The following is a 20,713-nucleotide window of genomic DNA, read 5'->3' on the forward strand; positions in this document are numbered from 1 at the left end:
TGTTAGAAACAGTCCTGGGCTAGCTTCAGCCACCGCTAAGCTTACTGGCGAATGGAAGGCGGGCAGTCCCTGCTTTCTCATGTTTCTGGGCAAATCCCTCTCCCCTTCCCTGGGGTCTGCTCTACCTACCGAAAAGGACTGCCTTTCAGCTGTCAAAAATTATAATAGATCCACACTGTGGAACTAATTTGTTCATGCTTAGGAAACGTATATTTGTTCAGGGGTTGTAAACACTGTCATGAAGAATTTGACAGGAAGGAAAAATGAATTTAAGTTGCTGGTGCTGCGGGGAATACAACTAGCGTTAATTCTGCCCGCAACACTTTGCTGCAGCCTGTCAGCGCGCACCACTCTGCGCTGAGAAGTAAATGCAGCTTGATCTGTTATTTCTTGTGTTTGTGGCTGCTGGGACAGGTTGGGCACAAATTTGTAAATCTGCCTTGTCTTGCTGGCAAACGTAAGAGGAGGTTACAGAAAGTAGCGTGTTTAGTTCACCTTGTGCGTTAGTCCTCGTATCGTGAGTTATATCATAAGCCCTGCTCTGAGAGTTCGTGATCTGATGGTATCGTATCAGCCGGAACAGCTTATGACTAACCTAAATCATTTCTCTGCAGGCTGCAGGAAATGGTTGTGTCCCTGTGATCAGCACAGTGGTTTAAGGTGTGGAGGACACTAGTGATAAAATGATTTCTAATTATACTCTGATTCTAGAGTATGGAAACTTCATAAATAAAGGCTGAATAGACAGAGGCCTTTTGCAGTTTTGCTCCTTACAGTGTAAAAGCTCCATTCCTCCATAGCAGTTACAGTTTCCATATGCCCGAGATGAATGGGAGTAGCAGAAGAGCTGTGCAGAAATGTAAAGATGCTATGAGCTTACATCAAACACTTAAAAGAATTACCGTACCCGATCGGGTTCATCTCAGGAGAGGGTACTCCTGGCTGTGGCTGGTGGCTGTGGCTGGTAGTTGTGGCTTTGAACGCTTCTCACAGGCTTAACCTGTTAGGCAATACTCAAAATCATTTGTAGCTGCAGAATAGGCAGGTCAGTGATACACTGGCCTGGGTTATGTTGTCAGGGGTCTGATCTTTCTCTGTAGGAGAATATGAAATGAGTTTAGAGAAGCAGAGAGTGGGGCCAGTATGTGGGGAGAGAGGAAGCTGTACAAAACTTATTTCCAATGAAAGTAACCTACCTACCTGCAGAAGTTCTGGACTCGCCTGCAGAATGGCTTAGAAACCAGTATGCTGATAGGCTATCAGGGAAAAGACTTCTTTGCATGGCGCTTGTTCAGTTCAGAGCTCCAACACCTCCATCCATGTTCTGAAAGCAAGCTGAATCGAAGTTCCTCAGTCAGGAGCAGTTAGGCTGTCGGGGAGGATGGTTCTCTGAGTGTGGCCTTACTGAAAGTGAAAGCTGGCAGCAGTGAGCTTGATGGCTTTATCTGTTTTACCCTATTTCTCAATCTACCTGCAGCGAAAAAAAAAATTGTTTCTTTGAAGGCAGCAGTATTGCAAACAAATTTGCTACAGTGGGATGTGGAAATAGACTGCCAACACTAACAGCTTTGGATGCACTTGTAAGTGGAAGACACTGAAGGATTTTCTTCTTCACTTGGTTAGCTATGGGACTGAAAATAACCAAAGTTCATTATCAGCGATTTTCTTTTGCAAGGACAGGAGATCTTTTACTTGCTTTCTCTGTCAGGAAGTTGTATGAAGCCTTGTGGAAACACCCAACAGCAGCCTCCCCCACTGCATTAGACCTATTTTGAATAAGTATCTTGTGTCTTTGTAAATGGAATTCTGTGTTTGGGGCTGGGTGCAAGGACAAGAGGAGAGGTCCAAAGCTCAAGTATCAAAAGACACTTCAGATTTAGAACCGGCCTTTCTTTAGTGCGGTGGTGTTTGCAAGAATAAGTCATGCAGGAGCGTATGACTTGTAACTGTGTAGCTTAAAATGTGTTTAATGTTGCCGTGAATGTTGCATAATTATATGTGAATTCTCCTAATGTATTAACAGCACCATAATTTTCTTTATAAAGGAATGCAGGCATGGCTGTTGCTTCTACTTGAAGTTGTTGAACCCTTGTGACATTATGCGTAGCTTTCGTTTAAACACCTCGTGTGGTCAGGAACAAAACGCAACTGAACTTGCAGATGATTTTTATTGTGGTTCCAGTAACAGGCTGGAGCATCTTTCCAGGGGTATGTAATCGAGAGGCATAATTATGCAATGTTTTTCTGTATAGTAAGTCCTTTTAGTAATTCTCTTCACAAGCAATTGCTGTTGTTCAAAGGCCTGTATGCTGTTTTAAGTAGAGCATAAGTCTAGAATAGGACTTTAATATTAAACCTCTCCTTGTAATGAAGCACCCGAGTATTAGCAGTGCAAAGGGTACAAGTTCTGCTATGCAGTGATTTCACCTGTGTCATCTAGACCACGGCTGCATGTTCAAGGGTTCACACTCGTCTGTCGCTCTGATGTTTGGGAAATTTGATGCTGCAATGACTGACTTCTAGCAAAGAGATTCTGTGGAGAGGATGTTGCTTGCAACAGGCAAGAAACATGTCTTCATTCAGGAGCACCGCTGCTGTTGTGTTACAGCCAGGCTTTAATGGAATCAGACGTTCACATTAAATTAATACGTTTTACATGGAGCCCATCAACTAACATTTCATTTGCTTCAATAAGAAGCCAGGGCATGTGGGATCAGAATGGTCTGTGCTTGGGATAATCTAGAAGAATCCTTATATATTACAGCATCTTAAAAATGCTCACTTAAACAAGAGGTAGCATTTGTGAATAAGCTAACTGCTTAATGCAACCTTATATTTAATTTAGTGCTCAACTAAGACTGAATAGGAAAATGATCTCTTAAGCAAGGATTTTTAAAAGCAGAAAGCATGGTGCCTTGTTTGTTTTTTATTTGCTTAACAGAATAAAGGAGGCTTCATGGAGGTTTTTAAAAATTAAATCCATCTTGCATGGCCTAGTTCTTCTGAGCTAATGAAAAGATGCAGGCAGCTATTTGTATTTACAGTCCCAAACGCGGTCTTGTATCGGGAATGGTTTAGTGAGATTGCAGATGTAGGTTCTTCGCTCAATTAAGAAACACCATTGCAAATGGTTAAATAGACTGACGCTGAAGCAGAACTGCAGTATCGTAAAGGTTTCTTTACATCTGTCCAGAAAGTCTTGAACATGATGCTTCGTGATCCCACACAACCACAGCATGTTTCTCTCGAGCAGCATGCCCTGCCCAAATTTCTGCCTTGGCCGGTTACAGGATTAGGCTGTGGATCCTTTTGTGTGGCAATATAAGTTTGTACATCTGATGGGCCGTGAAGTCAATTCGAATGAAATCAGTGTATAATAACCAGAGTTATAAACTGTAATGTTGATAGTTATTATCTAGGTGTTGGAGAGGGGATTAGTGGGCATGTTACTACAGACCCACAGCGAGAGGCGATGTGTAATGGCCATGAGTAATGCGAAATGATTAAATCGGTTAAGCTTGTGCATGTTAAGTGTTAAATCTCATGCCAGCGCTGGCGAGCAGTGCAGTACGCCTTGCCATTTGGAGTTCCTGTAAACAACGTATGGGCGTCAAAAAAGATCCGAACGCGCAGAAGAACAAGCAGTGCTGCCGCAAAGGAGCGGGAGCACAAAGACGTGTCTGTAACCTGTGACGGCAGAGCAGGAACCCTCCTGGGCAGCACCGGAGGTGTAACTACTTGGTCCTGCCATGGCATGGGTGTTTTCTTCCATCTTCTCGCAGGTGTGGTGCATCAGAGAATGCATCTTAGGTGCTTCGTGTCCAACAGATGAGCAAGGCTGGGTGCATCTCGTGCCAAAAATGGAATAGTGGTGTCTCAGCGTGCAAGAAAAAACAGTTATGCTGTTCCCTGAAGTAGCACTGACAGTTCATCCCTTCAGTATGTTTATGTTCTCAGAGATCATTAGCAGTTAATAGTTTCGTGAGCATTTTATAGTCATCGTTCAAACTCACGCTTTTGTTTCCTGTCGTGGACTTAACGCACTCCAGAGCTATTAGGTTTCCCTTTCTGCTTTTCTCCCCGCAATCTGATGGGACCATGCTCCAACAATAACAAAATGGGGTGAAAAGCTTCAGAGTCAGTACCTGAGAGAACAGCAAGGGAGAAGCTTAAACCACGGTAAATGTTTTCTGCTCTGTGTGACTCAGTATAAAACTACAAGGAAGAAAAAAACCCCTCTTCCTGAAGAGTTTTTTTCTTATGGAAAAAATGTATTGTCATTAAATGTTATTTGAGCAATATTTGCTTCCTTAAGGGAGAGAGATTTTTAATGAAAGAAATAGTGCAGTGGATGCTATCAGGCATCATTAACTATCACCTGGTCTACTTGTGCCTGTCTGCCTTGAGCAAAAACATACTTAAAACAGTAGGTTTATATCTGTCCTATTTTGTAAGCATGTTGTCTGTTGTCTAAATAATACCATACACCTCAAAATCCTGGGTTTTAAAAAGAAAATTGCTGTTCCAGAAATTGTTCAGTAAACTTCTCTAAAACTTACTTTCTGAAGAGGTTTTGTGAATATGCTCCAATGGGCAATTCTCTTCACTGCTCTCTATTCCTAAATTTGACTTGATGCTACTGGGAGAGGGGAAAGGAAGAGCTCGTGTTCGTTGATGCAGGTATTCAGGGAGTGGGAAAGCGAGTTGAAGCTTGTTGTGCCAACACAGGCTGCTCAGTTTAATTTCATGAACATTAAGGCTTGAAAACTTAGAGAAGCTTTTAAGGGACGTTATCCAGTTCCTGAGATGTCCCCATCGGTTTTCTTCGGTGTAGGAGATGATGTTAGTATCAGTGAACTGGTAGCTGCTCTTCCAATTTCAAAGGAAACACACAAGTTTGGTGTGACTCAGCTTTACAAGAACACCGCTTTAAGCAATGTTAATCCTAGCTGACTAATCATGTGTTTTGTTTGTCTAATATCCTTGTAATGTAGCTATTCCCGTTAAAGAGACCCAGCATCCTTTGTTCTCCTTGAAGCTATGTGAGACATGACTGCAGAAGCAGTTTGAGGCCTGAAGCTGCAATGACAGAATGCCGCTGGAATGTAATGCGTCACATCTGGTGAAAGGGGGATAGATCCATAGCTTCCAAAGTTCAGACTGGCCCTTTATTTGGGGGGTGGGTACGTGCTGGTTGGAAATACAACATGCGTGGAAGGTGGGAAGGAAGGAAAAAAGCTTGGTTAGATTTGAAATTCCCATTGCTTTGTTTTTTAAGAGAAATAACTGAAAATACAATAAGCAACCCTGAAGTCTGGTAATTTTAGATGGCAACGTTAGCCTTTCTGGGTCAGAAAAAAGCTTTTTGGATACAGCTGGAAATCATAGCAATTGATGCATCTGAGCCAAGAAATAAGTGTATTTGAGAGCAGCAGGAGCAGCTGGCTACTTAATATCCTGCAGCAAATATGTGAAGATTGGTGGTTTTTTTAGCTTACTGTGTGTACAGCCATTTCCCTTTGGGGTATTATAGCCCTGGTCATTCCTGCCGCTGCTTCTCCTGTGGTTATCCAGCAAAGGAGTGACCTGTCTGCTCCGCTTATGCCACAGGGATGATTAATCAGGTGGTGATTCCCTCTTCCTTGAGATGAAGGGAGCACCAGGCTTTGCTCCCTTTCATCGACATTTTAGGCTGCACGTGCAAGTGGCGTCACTGGTTCTGTTTGCGAAGGAGCAGAGGGTGTCTGCAGCCCGCTGGGATTAAGGCTTGTGGAAGACTGAGTCTTCTGCTTTTAGGTGGTAACTGAAGAGAAAGATATTGATTACTGAGAGAATAATTCCGAGTATGTTGAATATTAAAGACATCAGACCCGTAGTTAGCATCCTCTCAGTGGCACGCTGACTCCTTACCACTGCCTTTGTTGGAGCGCGTAGTGGCGCAGCTGCCAAGGTTCCTTGTAAAGTCTTGTGTGTTACAGCAAATACAGGATGATCATATGAATGAGCAAGCTTTCTATTGTCTCACTTCCTTGGAAGTTTAAATGGAGAATTAATCCTCTGGCACCATTGTCATCCTCTACCTTCCCGTCCGTCTCCTTCCTCTCTTCGCTACAAATAGTCTAAGGTTTAAGTGTGAGGAGGAAGAAAGATTGGCATTTTTAGCTGTTAAAGGAGGTTTATCAGCTTCGTGTTGTGGGTGGGAGAAATGTGCGCTGAGGTTAAGAATGTGATATTGATGGTTAGCAGGACCCTGATTATCAGTCCAGTGTAAATTTTCTTCTGTTAGGCATAAACTTTTTGGTTAATAAATTACCCAATTGTTTTATTGTTCCTATAATGAAACACAGAAATTGTGTGTGTGTGTGGTGTTATGTATGTAAAAGGCATCCTATTTCTCTTATCTTGAAGACACTGTCTTGAGTTTGATGGAAGGGAATTAGGGCTGTAAATCACTCTGCTGCAAAACACACTTTAACCGGCACAAAGAAAAGAAATGGAACTACTGGAATTTCTGCAGGATGAGGAAGGTTAGTCTGAGCAGACTTTGAGATGCATAATTTTGGCGGCTGCCCAGAACGGCTGAGCTGCTGGGAAAGAATGCTAATCCCTTTTGCTAGCTTTGGCATAGTCAGTAAAAATATGCAGATGCGTTTTCCAAAAATACATCCCTTTTCTTGCAGAATGCACGGTGCGCTGTGGGGATGCAAAGAATACAGCAAGATAACCTGAATGTAGCCACTATTCCTCGTTTCAACAGTTAAAACCTTGAGAAGCAGCATACCAATTTTTGCAATGTCTGCTTGACTTCCATCCATAAATGACAGCCTGCTGGCAGAAAGACCAGGAGGAATGATTAAATCTATGCAACACTCCTCCTGAAACAGAAGGAGACCATCTTACAGATTGTGAATATAACCGACTGCTTTAATTTCACCTTCTTGACTTCAATATTAAAATCTGAAACATTAAGTTACTATTTTTATAGAAATGTACATGTAATTGGTAGTCAACAACCAAATTGGATACGGAAATATGAGCTAAAACATTTGATGACAAATGCAAATTTCAGCCTAAATATTTTACTCTGCTCGGCAGTAAATCGTTGCTGTTAAAAAGATGCACAAGTCTTCCTGCATAAATCAAACTTCAGTTGTAAAACTGAGAATTTGCACGCTGTTACGTTGGATGTTCCTGCACCGCAATAGCAGGAAAGAGTGGATGTAGCCAGCGTGTCATCTTGGCACTGTGCTCGCCGGAGCTGCTGCTGCTGCATTAAGATGTAACCCGTTCAGGTGCCTCCGATCGTGCCTGAAGACAGCAAACGGCGATACCACCGTGCCTGCCTGCGTCCTTTCCTGCTGAAATGGTCCGTCCTGGCTTCCATTTCAGATGGGATGAAATTTGCGCTTTGAATGCAGAGATGTATCGAGTAGCATAGTGATTCTGTATGCAGCAAATCAGCTGCCTCGATGGGAATATCCCACAATCTAGCCATCACCCGATTTCTTTGTGGATTTGGAAACAGGATGAAACGAGGCGTTTTGGCAGGTTTAACCGTGAATTTTCAAGAATGCTTCGATTGAAAAGATTTCTGGGCCCATGGTTTGCCGTTTTCAGTTAAACTGTAAAAAGTGTTGAAGTGGCAACAGAAAGTATCAGGATGGTACTCGGCAGTTATGCTCACCGGGGGGGTTTTAATCATGGGGTATCCAAAGTTTCTTTTCCGGGGGCGTAATCCCTGTTGTCCCAACAGACTGAGCAAGTCTCACGTGGCGCTACTGCCCATTCAAAACAAGTGGCACACGTCTTACTTGCTCCCTCTCCCCCAAACACAAACCGTATCCATGTGTATGAATGTGTACCGTCACGTTTTCAAGAATTTTAGCTTTCGAGTTAGTCAAATTGTCAAATGCTAACCCACTGTACTGGTTTTTGCTCTTTTAAAGGGTTTTGGTGTTTAAAAAAAGGAAGTGCCGGGTATTTTTACGCTTAATCCAATAACGAACTCCAAGTGTAATGATGCTTGTAGTATGATGTTTAATTACACAGTTTGTAACTAATTCCTTTTCGGCCCTTTCAGTAGAGCAGCAGCAGCGAGTGCGCATACCCCGCGCGCAAAGATGCGTGTCGGAGTACTCTGCTTGTAATTGCGGTGCTGGGAAATGACTGAGGCATGTAGATTATTGAGGACTTTGATGTAGAAGGGACATAAACATATGAATTGATGGGACCGAACAGACAAATAGAAAGACTGCTGATTTCAGATAACTTACCTTCAACTGATTTTTTTTTTTTTGCACTGAAGATTTCCCACCATATTTGCAACGAAATATTGCACAGGAGAGCAGGACGAGTACTGATCCCAATGAAAGTGGATTTAGCCTTTATTCTCTTACAGACTTAATGTTAGTGCTTTGAGGGTGTACAAGTGAGGGGGACCATCTGCTTTACATTTCAAATAACTGCCATCATCCTACAGCTACCAGAAGACTTGTGATTTGGTGGGGGGGGGGGATTACTTTTCTCCAGAGTTAAGGCTTCACCTTCCAATCTTGTCTTTCAGATGGGAAGAAGAACTGACGAGAAGAATGAGCCTGGAATCTATGGTAGAAACCTTGCGAGAGGTAAGTTCTGAGTAGTAGGTATTGAAAGGTATAGGTTTTTCTCTACAGCTTTTATTGTGCTAGTAGTTATTTGAATTTCTTTCAAAAACTTCCTTCTAGCAGCTGACTGCATTGCTGAACGCTACAGAATAGTGTTAATGTTTGGAAGCTGAAGCAAGAAGGTGCTGAAGTTTCTGACAAAGTGAAATGTGGGGGTGGTGACATGCCTTATCGGCCCCGCTCAGGTTAAGCGAGGAAGCGTCTGTTGGCCTATTACCTCTTAGTTCTTTGTGCGCTTTCTCTTGCAGGAGGCGCAGGAAGCGGAAGCTCTTCAGGAGGAGTTAAATGAAAAGATTGAGAGGCTGAAAGCAGAACTTGTGGTCTTTAAGGGTCTGATGAGTGATGTAAGTACACTGGAGAGCAGAGTGGCCAACTCCCACTGCCTTTGTGAAACGTGTGTGTCATGCAAATGGCTTCATTCATAAAAAGGTTATGGTCTTAGTGAGTGCTGCTTTGTAGTTAGCATTATGGCTGCCTTTATGATCTAATGCATCAGACAGATCACCCTTACCCCTGCTTCCTGTCTGGTCTGTGTAGAGATGCATTACCTTGCTGCTTAGCCCATAACCCGGACTCTTCCCTCCCTTCCCCGTTCTCCACAGCTGGTGGTGCCGGCATTCAGATCCGCAGCCGTGGGGAAAAAAATGTTGGAGAACTCGCAGGTTAGAGTAGAGGGTTCCTCACTGTGCAGCACCGCGTGCTGCTGACAAGGGGGACTTTGCTCTGAATCACGCAAGGAAGTCATGTTCACAAAGGAACATGCTATATGTGTTTCCCAACTCCCTTTATGAGAGCTCTGAAGAGGTTAACCCAGTATCACTGGTTCAGGTATCTGGCATTGTTTCCAGTGCTGCTTCGACCTGTTTTCTTTTTGTTGGTGGTGGGTTTTTTTGTTGTTGTTTTTAGTTTTGGGTTTTGTTGTTGTGTGTTTTTTTTTTATATTTTCTCAGGAATTTCCTCATGTCTCATTAGATGATGACTTTCCTTCAAAGCTGGGGGATCTTTTAGACTATGACTGGACAATTTTCTTACTTTTAAACATACTGAGAGCGTGTACTTGTGCAGATAACTAGAAAGATAAGCCAGGTGAACGTTAAGTAAGGTGCCTTTCTCTGTAAGACTGAAGTACTGCTGATGCCAGTTGTCTAATGAATATGTCCTATTATGCTTACTTGTTCTGTAATTTTGTGTAGGGCTTCTTCCTTCTGTCTTTATATAAGCTTGCAGAACCTGCTCCCTGGTGTCAGATACATTCTCTCAGGGCCACTAGATCTGTTCATGTGAAATTTGGCAGTTAGCTGTCTCTTCTTTTGGTGTTTAACCAAGCACACCTACTCTCGATTAGAGGCAGTGTGAAAGGGAGAAACTTGTTGGAGCTCCATCACTGTGATGACTCTTTCGCTGAGGAAGAAACGTTGCTCAGTGTGTATAAAAAGGGTGGTGGTAAATGCAAACATCCTCTTCAACTTGAGAGAAAGTGTGCAAGGTAGAAGAGAGCCTAAGGAAAGCAGTGACAATGCTTATTTTCAATCCCACTGTGTAAATATTTAGAGCAGAGAAATGCAGAATGTTGGCATGTGACTCTTGCTTTCCTGCAGATAAGAATTGCTGGTATCTGCTCAGTTGATAAGATTGTCTTTAGAGTGTGTCAGTGTTTAGAGGTTTCTTTTTCCCGGTGTGTTTGGAAAATATATCTAACTTGTCCAAAGGTCCAACTCTGTCTAATAATTAAAAAATAATCCAAACCCAACAACAACAACAAAAAAACCCAAACAAACCCACAAGACAAACAAACAAGAAAACCAACACAAAATCCCAAAGCTTTATCCTTGGAAAAGGGATTTGGCATTTAAGAAATCTCTGCAAAGAGTTTTTCGGCTCTTCTGGTCAAAGTGGAAGCACTGCCTAGTCATTGAAGTGCTACTCTCCAAGAGAGTAAGTCTCGTCTAGGCTGGAAAATATGCTTTTTGTGGAACAATGTTTCTTCATAAGGAGCCAGCTGTACTGTCTGAGGGGGAGTCTCTCTTATATTTATAATTACTGCTCAGAGTGAAGCAAGACAAAATATTTTTCATGTTGGATTTTTGCTAGGCTGGAAGCCATGTTAATGCCAACGAGGAGTATTTTCTGTGTCGGAAGCTTTTGTGGATCTCTTTAGATCCAGTCTTGATTTTATGTTTTCATGGTATGTATGAAGTTGCTGCAGAGCCTGGATTCTGTTTTAAAAACAACTTTTCCTTGCAGACACAGTTTTTCTGTCTGAAATGGGGGGTGTGTTGCACACTCACAGGTTTTAGATTTCATTCTATTCTGCACATGCTCAACAGGGTTTTTCTCCTCCATTTTTAAAGCTTTTTTGACCCAATAAAAATTTACTCTTGCCACATCTATCAGTTGTTTTGGGGTGGGTATAGGTTTCTTGATGACAAATCACTGAGTTGAAATTTGATTAGAGTCAGATATGAATGTTAATTGTTAGCTGTCTAGTCCATTTAGATTGTACGTGTACTGCCTTTCCCAGAGAACAAGATATAATATTGTTTAAGAATGATATGCCCTGGGGTTAGAGAGATACTGTGGGGTATCTCTTCTTTCCTGAACTGTATAATAATAGAAGATAATCACTACTGTCCTTCCTGCAGCCCATGACAGACCTGGACACAAAGATTCAAGAAAAGGCCATGAAGGTGGACATGGACATCTGTCGGCGAATCGATATCACAGCCAAGCTGTGTGATGTAGCGCAGCAGCGCAACTCTGAAGACGTTTCCAAGATATTCCAGGTGATTAGGCCATGAATTTTCCCTAGGGAAGGACAAGAAGCGAGGGGACAAGAGGGAGCAGTGTTGAGGAGTGTGGTCCAGGTCATTTACCTTTTCTTGAAATTTCTCTGTGTAGACATATTTTCTTCTTTCCCAGTCTTGAAGTGTAGCGCTCTTCTGCAGAAGCTGCTGTCGTACTAAGAACACAAAATATAGAGAGTTTAAAAAAAGTCTCAGGATGACCTTTAAGACACACTGCTAGGCTGATGCTAGTCTGCAATCAATGCAGGGGAGAAAAGCATTACAGGGTCTAGGTTTGTATAAATGGCTTCCTCGCATTTGTTCCCTTCGCAAGTGAGAGGTTTCAAGCTCATAGAACTGTCATCTGAATGTTCTTATTTCTGGCTCAAGCTCTGTGGCCAGAAATAACGCTTCTGTGGTGGTGAGCTATGACTGCTTTGTGAGACTAGAAACTCCAGCTGCTTTCCCAGAGCTATTGTGGCTCCTTGGTGCTAGTAGGGAAGTCATTGAATTTGCTCCAAAAGCAAGCAGTCACAGCTCTGCGTGGAGCAAACCTGCAGCTCCCAATGCAGCTGGTCTTCTGTCACAACTACAGTTTCAGTGGTGATTAACCCAGCTTCCTTCCACTTTGATCTAAATGTGTCTTGTTCAGTCTTCCAGTAAGTCTGATGCTTTTCTCTGTATAGTGATGCCATATAGTGTGCTAAATGCTGTACAAAACCACTGTAAAAGATCCTTGCAGTCTCTACTGGTTGTGCTTTCTGGCTATAGTGAAGTTGCCTAAATGTTTGATGGTTTTTTCTTTTGTATCCCAAAAGATTCAAATCTCCTTATGGAAGACAATTATTTTCGTAGCATGTTGAGCCGTTGCATTGTGCTAGTGGTTTCTTCTTGTCTTTGAGTAGAATTGCTGTGGCTTTCTGCTCAAAGGTAACGGCAAAGCGCACCTGTGGTCAAGCATGCAGTGGTTAAAATGATCATCGTGGAGAACAATACCAATAAGGGATGGCTTATATGCCAAGTAGAGGGAAAACTGCTAGGTTGGGAGCGGACTGTGTGTTTGACTCTGTGGCACCATCTGTGAATATCTTTTACATTCACAGTCCTCAGGTGAAGTGATCCTCTGCGCCCTTTGCAGGGGTATCCCTTGAGCTCTCTGCACGTCTGTGAACTTCATTTCTTTGAGGTTGTCCAGGCATTTTCATGGTTCAGTTAACCCTTCTTCTGTCGACCTGAAGACAAGCAGTCTGCCTCTGCTGGTGGGGTGGGAATGACCTGAAATAAAGGCTATCTAGAAAGGCTTCCCGTCTACTCTTTCGTGGTTGTTCAACACTGGGAGCAACAGCCTGTGGTGGTGGCAGGAGAGGGAGAGTTCTGTCATTGCTCTCAGCCTGCTGCCTGGGCACTCCTGCCAGCTTATGCTTTTACCCTGTATCATTCTAACCTCTGCATGTTCTCTGGTAGATCATAGACTGGTGCCAGTGAACAGATGAACATCTGTAGAGCGCTGGTAGCCTGCAGCTTGCTTTGCTCTTCGCCGTTCTGAACTGCTTCCTTGTGCTCTGTGTTCACCACTCATTAACAGATGCAATTCCCGTCTTGAATACGAGCAATCCCTGAATTGCCTGGGAACTGATGAACAGTTATGTTCACTCAAACCCTAATGCCTCTCCTTTATTTCCACCCCTCATGGTGCAGCACCTCAGTTGAACCTTCTAGTTACTGCTCTTCTCTCCAATTAAGGTGGCTTCCAAGAAGAAAGAACGCAAGCTCACGTCTGATGATGACCTCTCAGAACAGGACGGAGATAACGGCAGGTTCTCTGATGATGAGGTCAGCTGTTCTTTGAACATCACAGATGAAATGAAGCGTATGTTTAATCAGCTGTGAGTATCATGGACAATGTGGGGAAAACATATTCTGAAATGTAGACTTAGTCCCAGAACACTTGAGCTGCCAGCATGGTACATACTCAAAGGTTTTCTGGGAGTTCAAATAAAATTAGCTGATTTTGTCCCTCGCTTAAGTAGGAGGAACTATACAGAATATTAAAACTAGTTTTACTACTCTGTGCTGTTATAACAGTAGCAAAAGAAGAAACATGCAGCAAAAAGTATAAAACTCGAGTCTATTCTGTATGTTTGGCTGAATATTAGGTTTCTAGATCTCTAGATTTCTGCTGCTTGGGCTGGATAGAATTTGGCAACGTCACTGAAAGCTCTATTTGAAAGGGATACAAACTTCTCTAGGATTTTGCATGAGTTTCTAGTTGAGCTATAGGTAATGGTAGTGGTGGACCTGTCCAGAAGATCAGTTCTAGCAGTGGACAACAGGTTCCAAGAATGTCAGTGTTGTAAGACTTGCTGCAAAGTCTGGCTCCCCAACCGGAAGGATTGCAACTTATTTTGCCTGAACCTGTACCCCAAACTGGAGCATTAGGAAGCTTGTAGCAGCCGAGAAGAGACTCTCTGCACCTTGGTGCTACACAAAGCAGTTCAGGAAGCCGGTTGGCCATGTGCCCTGCTGTTCTCTTGTTGTAGAAATGATGGGGATGGCCACAGCCTGGTGAGACCTTTGAGGGTCTCTGCTGTTTTCTTTTGGCAGGCAAAAGCCCCAGCAAGCACCATAGGTCCGACTTCCCTAGCGTTTGAATACGGGTGTCTTCTGCCAACTTCTGCAGTGACTGCAGAGGGAAGAATTCCCAGTGCTTTCCCACACAATGCAGGACAGTGTTTTATATGTAGGAGTACACAAGAAATTGTCGAAGAAGCACTAGCTTCTCTTCTGTTGGCAGCTGTTGCCAAAAGTTCTGTTTTCAGGGTGTTTCTGTCATTCTGCCTGAATGTCACATATAGAAGGGCATGTTTTTTGCAAAAGTTGTAGGAAACTCCTTTTGTTAGGACTCTTGGTTTTAGATGTCTTTAGGCCCTTGTTAATATTCAGTGTAATAAATACAGGCTCGACTTCTCCACTGCTAGAGTTCAGGGTCACGGCTGATAGCATGTAGATTTTCCAGAAAAGCAAGAGGTTAAAATTTAGCAGCTAGGTCGGTACTGCATTTAGGTTTTAGTTTTGTTCTTAAACACATCCTGCAATACCCAGTTTTTATTGGTGCTGCTAATGAAATTCTTATCTCGCGGTCCTACTACATACAGCACAAAGTGCTGTAGGAATCTTGTTGACACATTCAAGTTGGTTAATCTAGAACAATGTTCATGGCTTGTTGGAGAGGGTACATCTCTAAGGATGTCTGGGTTTGGGGGCTTTGTGAAGTAGAAAATAGCTTACCAACAGCTGAATAGCTTGCCTCATGAACAGAAAAAAAGGGACTTGTGTTTTATCTGTACTGAATTTAATCTGTAAGTGTCTAGTAGTAAAATGTCAAAATGCAGTCGGCTTTGAACACGGTGTATTTCTGAGGTAAGCAGCGGTCAGGACTGGGAGCCTTTGCGCTCTCTGCCAAGGGCAGCTCTTGCAAAAAGAAACTGATTTGAAGAAGTTGAATTGCAAAAGGCACAGTCATGTATGTCCAAGGTTTGTTTTTTTTTTTTATTTTTTTTTTTTAAAGTTATGCTGAGTATAGACAAATAGCCTGTCTCTTTTGCCAAGCTCTTCAGCCTCCTAAAGACAGTATTGGACTCGGCTTCCGGGCTGAGATGTTATCAGCTTGAGAGGAAGTGAGCTAAAGTAACAAAAATGCATCAGTCTGAAATTAGCAGGCTGCTTCTGGGAGCAATTTCAGATTTTTGTCAGGCCTCCTTAACACAGACAAGAAGCAGCTACTAGTGTTTAGCTCTGCTGCTGTTCAAACCAAGAGGGACTCAAGTGCCTCCTGAAACTTTCCTTTATTGCACAACTGACAGTCCTAAAGGGGCCTGACCAAATAACAGTGTTAAAGGCCACTCTTGCCGCTGTTTGTTCAGCGTGAAGTGGCTGTAGTGTAGTATCTTCGTTGTTCAAGTCAACAGTAAGTATTTATGCTCACCTGCACATTATTTGGGTGTTCTGTTTTTTCATAGTTGTTACTTTCGAAAACAATGATTTTAGGTGCTGGAGGGAAAATGTTGGCTGAGCTTCAACATGAAAATCAGCAGGGAGTCTTCTAGCGGCTGTTTCTTGTAAAATTCCTCAAACTGTGTTTGGGCCTATTTTCCCATGTATAAAAAGAATAGTTTAAAACATTCTTGTGGTTTTGCAAACAGGGGAAACTAATGTGCAGCACCACCTGGAGGACAGAGCTAGGACTTGAACAGGAATGCTAACAAGGATCTTTTATTCTGCTCTGGGGTGGCAAAGGGCCCAGGAGCGAGGGACTTGGACAGTGGTGAAGCCTGTGCGTAAAAACTGAGGATTTTCAGCTGCTGCGTTGTCTCCTTCATTCAGCTCTCATGGCCCCTTTTTTCTAGAAGATTAATTGAAGAACTGAGGGAGTGGGGCTGGAGTACTTTTCGCTAATGCTTTTTCTGTTACCTTAACAGTCGTGAGACATTCGATTTTGATGACGACTGTGATAGTTTAACGTGGGAGGAGAACGAGGAAACATTGCTTCTTTGGGAAGACTTCACAAACTGCAATCCTTCCATTGACCTCCAAGGAGAGGTGAGTTTATTTTCTTGTTTTCTCAAACTATTCTCTGCAGAAACTGCATCCCTCGGCTGCTTTTTTAGCAACGTGAGCCTTTGCATATTTGACTGGTGATTAGTTGGCTCTGCAAACTTGCTGTGATTTAAAATCTTCCTGGTGCTTTCTCTGTGTGGTTGCTTTCAGTCTGTGCAATCTGTTTATTTGCCAAACTTCATTTTTTCTGCTTCTTCAAACTGAGAATTTGAAAGTATCAGGAGCATGTCAAAAGATCCAATGCACGTAGCTGCTAGAAGGGGTATCACACAAACAACTGCCTAGGGTGACAGATTATCTAAAGCCCTGTATCTTCCAGACAGCATCTCACTTCTCTGTAGATTATCATTCATGCTTTAATTGTCAAAATAGTACACGTAGCGTGGGGGGTGATATTGCATAGTTAGTCTAGTGGGGGAGAGAAGTAAACCCTGTATGGTCCGCAGAAGATGTTAAAGTACATCCAGCCCATCACAGACAAAGAAGCTGTGGTTGCAGGACTGTGTAAGGCCCCAGGGATCTTCTGAACCTGTGAATCTCGTGCTTCTGTCTTCCCAGTCAATAGGAACCTGCTGGTATTGGTGGATAATAAACAGCTTGCTTTTAATCCTTAAGATCCCACAGAAAATAAGCTAATGGCTGTATGCTGTCTCATTCAGTGACTCCTGAGCCTTTTTAAGGAGGCCTCGAGAGAGATTGAAACAGCAAGGTCTGGCTTTGTGCGGGTAGTCTTAAACGTGACTCTGTTTCATTACTGAGTAGCACAACAGCAGTAGGTAAGAAATAATCCTGCCTTCTTCCATCATCGCCATAGTGTAAAGATGCTGAGGCAGCAGTTTCTTGAACATTGTCTTGTGTTGACTGCCAGGGGTCTGTTAATTTACATCTTCCCATTTGTGTATCATCTGGCGTCCTCTGAAGCTGCGGAGATTACTCGGAAGTGCTAGGACTGCAGAAAGCAGCGTACTTAGCTAGATGCCGTCTTCCGAGCAGGGAGAGTGGCAGAGTGATAATGTGTAGCCATGTGCTGGAATTAGTGACAGATTTATTTGCATATACCCATGTGTGCATGTATAAGCACAGCTATCAGAGGAATATTGCCGAACTCAGACCTTCTGTGTGAAAACTCTAAAGGTTTTAAGAAGCTTAAATCCTTCTAAATGAAAATTATACAAGGAAAGGGTAGATTTGTCTTGTAGATGGAGATGCGGAATAAAGACTGCTCTGTCTGTGCCTGGTCTTTAACATAGTGCTTTACATGCCTGAATCTTCCTTCCAGTGGCTTTATTCCTTTCAAGTTCTTACGCGGTGCCCTAGCCACCTTCTTTTATGGCCTTCCTCCTTAAAGCGCTTCTGCATATAAAAGGATAAGCGGAATGATTCTTGTAACTATAGGCTGGTTAGCCTGACGTTGATACCAGGAATGATCCTGATAAAGCCGCCACAGATGTGGCCAAAGGATGGAAACATAATTAATGCTCATCTATGCAGCTGCATTAATTGATGATGGTTGGCTTTTTTCTGGAAAAGGGAGGTAGGTGGTACGTGAAAGAGAGAACAATGGCATTGTTTTAGCCTCTTTGTGACACTTGAAATAGTGCTATATGTTTTGTAGCCCAGGCTGGACTTTCAATCCAAAGCAATGATGACATGGGAGCTGTTGTCCGGCAGGATGTTTCCTTTGGGACAGCGTGTGTCTTACGTGTGATATTTTCATCAGTAGCGTAGCAGGAGTGAGCTTGCTTTAGCAGTTAAGTGAAGAATTTCAATAGGAAACAATGCGTGCAGAGCATACACGTGAGGTAATGGAGGCTGAAAGGACTTGAGAGTAATAAGAAGTAATTGGAAAACGAGAATTCCAGTGCAAAGCTGTAAGTGGTTGTGCGGTCAATGCACGAAAAAGTCATTGCATGGCTGGAGAGCAATTACAGTGTATCTAAGCGTGATCAGACTAGGAAAGGTTCAGGAAAATCCTGTTCGCTGGCGTGCATCGGGTACCTGTGTTTAATTGCCGGTTCCTTGGTCAGAGACTTCATCTTTGTGTGTACAGAGCCATGCTCACGGTGCAAAAATGTGTTTCCTGGTGTGCCAGTCGTAATAAGCAGACTGTTCCTTGCCTGTGTAAAAATGTATTTTAAAAAACCTTTGCATGGTAGAGCATAAAAACCTGCATTTCTGAGTGAATTCAATAAGAAAATCTTTGGTCTGCTACTGAATTCCTTGTTAGTCTCTTGCCAATTCTTTGTGTTCTCCTTTCCCCTGCAGGAAGAAAACCTGGGAAACTTGATCCATGAAACAGAGTCTTTTTTTAAAACGAGAGACAAGGAATACCAAGAAACAATAGGGCAGATAGAGGTAAGGAAGTTGTTCATGACAATATGAATTGTTTCTAATAGATTAAAACACGCGCAGTGTTCTGGTGCGGCGTACCCACGGAGGAAAGGTGGAACGTTTATATATCGAAGAATGCAAAGGCGTTTTCCATTGACATACCCTTGTGATTTTTTTCTAAATACCACTCTCTATGCAGCATGCATCTGTAGCTGGTGGAGACAGAACCTTCAGAACAAAGAGAATAAAAATGCATGATTACTCTTTTCCCACTGGCATATCCACCGTCACACTGGGAAATGCTTTACAACACGCGGCCTCAGAGGTTGCCAGGCACAACAGCTGTAGCTTCTCAAAGTCTTTGCCCTGCCTAGAATATGCTTTCATTAATTACTGCTTGTTGACAAACAAGATGCCAAGCAGCATTAAAAAAAAGTTGAGGGCTGTTTCAGAACAGTGTGGAGCTCTGATTAGAATACACTTCATAAGCTGATGAATGCACTGGCAGTATGACACTGAGGTTAAGCATATATTGTGCAGGTGTTCCGGATTGGCTCTGGGCAGGTTTAGCATCCCCACCAGTATGTCAAATTGAGTGAAGCTGGGAGAAGCTGCTAGCAGCTCACCTTAGGCTGATTATTTTCTCTTATTTCTTACAGCTGGAATTGGCCACAGCCAAGAGTGACATGAATCGCCACCTTCATGAATATATGGAAATGTGTAGTATGAAAAGGGGCCTGGATGTACAAATGGAAACCTGTCGTAGGCTTATCAAAGGCTCAGCTGACAGGTAATAAGATATTACCATTCTGCCTGGGGTGCTTCAAGAATTTATTTTGCTCTTGTTTCCTGCCAAGTTGTCTAACGGCAATAGTACCATTTTGTCCTAAAGCTTTGTCCTTTAGATAATCTTATTTTGTTCAGGTATCAGTCTGAACAGGAACCCCGTAACAGTGTATAGGTTCCTACACACAGCAACACGTTTAAGGATTCGACACCTCTAGGTAAAAGCAGGAGCGTCACCACAGGACTGTACAAATGGACTTACCTCTTTTCTAACCTGGTCGGATGCTTAGTCGCAGTGTCATAGACCTAGAACTCTTAAACAAGCCACCCCCCAAATAAAATTTTGACTATAGACTTGTATGAAGAACTTGTGTTTTAATCTTCTTATGTGTTAAGAACCCTATACTAGCGGGATTTTTCTTGCCTCTTGCTCGCCCCCAGTACGTGTCCTGGCTTAAAAAAAAAAAATAAAAAATCTATCATCTTCTTTTGAGTTTTCAAGGCCATATATGATGACGGGGGTCTCTGTAGCATGTTCATTGGACTTAGTTTCCACTTCCCAGTCCGTAAACCTAGGGCAGCCTTTGTACAGGACATGGCAGGGGTGGGGTGGCAGCACACGAGATACTGAAGTTTACTGCTGATACTTACTGTAAATCCAAAGTTTAATGTTAATAAAGGACATGTTAAATTGTTTTGGGAAGGGAAAGTGACCATTTTCTTTAAAGGTTGCTTTTTCTTTTCCTTCTGTCATTGACACTTAATTTTTTGTCTAAACTTTCTCTGAATTCTTCTGCAGAAATTCTCCATCTCCCAGCTCTGTAGCCAGCAGCGACTCAGGAAACACAGATGAAATTCAGGACGAGTTGGACAGAGAGACGGATGTGGAGCCCATGGTCAGCTGATACGGAGTCGGAGCATTCCAGTGAAAGGGAAGATACAAGAAAAGATTTAAAAACAGTACACTGGGGGGGGGAAAGACTTCTAAGCCCTTGCACAGGGTTTCTAAGGACTCATTCCTACACGCATCCCCACCCCACCCAAGGATTGGTGCTGTAAATTTCTATTGTTATACAAATCATAAATGCAGAGTCCTGTGAGAAAACATGGTGTTTTAATTGTGCCTTTGCCCCAAGCTGAGCCACTTTGAGCTCCAGTGGAATATTAATAGCAGGTGTTTTTATAAAAAATAATATTTAAAAAAAAAAATCTGGTAGCAGCAGAGAATGGTGCTGCAAAGGCTCTGGGTATTTCAATAAGCTCATGGTTTTATTGAACTCCTGCACTGATTGGCAAAATGAGAAGCGAACCCAAGGCAATTATGGTACAATTACCAATGTCTGGCACAAAAAAAAGAATGCCTCCAAATTGAGCTGTAAACATTTAAAAATAATAGCGGGTTTGGAAGACTGCTTTTAGGATTAAGCAGTTATACAATATCAAAAGGAATTTCTTCATTTCATCTTTCTGGGTGAAGGAGCCTTTGAGATTTGTACAAGCTTTCTGCTAGACTCCAGAATCTGAAGAAGCGGG

General features: G+C 42.7%; 1 protein-coding gene across 1 annotated transcript in view; it reads left to right on the plus strand.

Moving 5' to 3' along the window:
- IFFO2 (intermediate filament family orphan 2) overlaps nucleotides 1-20,285 on the plus strand; it is a 37,150-nt gene extending 16,865 nt beyond the window's left edge. The window contains exons 2-9 of the mRNA XM_064470640.1: nucleotides 8,564-8,624; nucleotides 8,912-9,007; nucleotides 11,306-11,446; nucleotides 13,190-13,332; nucleotides 15,925-16,045; nucleotides 18,329-18,418; nucleotides 19,054-19,184; nucleotides 19,980-20,285. Of these exons, the coding sequence (XP_064326710.1) occupies nucleotides 8,564-8,624; nucleotides 8,912-9,007; nucleotides 11,306-11,446; nucleotides 13,190-13,332; nucleotides 15,925-16,045; nucleotides 18,329-18,418; nucleotides 19,054-19,184; nucleotides 19,980-20,085 (889 nt within the window). The 3' untranslated portion in view covers nucleotides 20,086-20,285. The remainder of the gene's footprint in view (nucleotides 1-8,563; nucleotides 8,625-8,911; nucleotides 9,008-11,305; nucleotides 11,447-13,189; nucleotides 13,333-15,924; nucleotides 16,046-18,328; nucleotides 18,419-19,053; nucleotides 19,185-19,979) is intronic.
- The last annotated feature ends 428 nt before the right edge of the window (nucleotides 20,286-20,713 follow it).

This window comes from Phalacrocorax carbo, chromosome 20, assembly GCF_963921805.1.
Source record: "Phalacrocorax carbo chromosome 20, bPhaCar2.1, whole genome shotgun sequence".
Classification (NCBI taxonomy): Eukaryota; Metazoa; Chordata; class Aves; order Suliformes; family Phalacrocoracidae; genus Phalacrocorax; species Phalacrocorax carbo.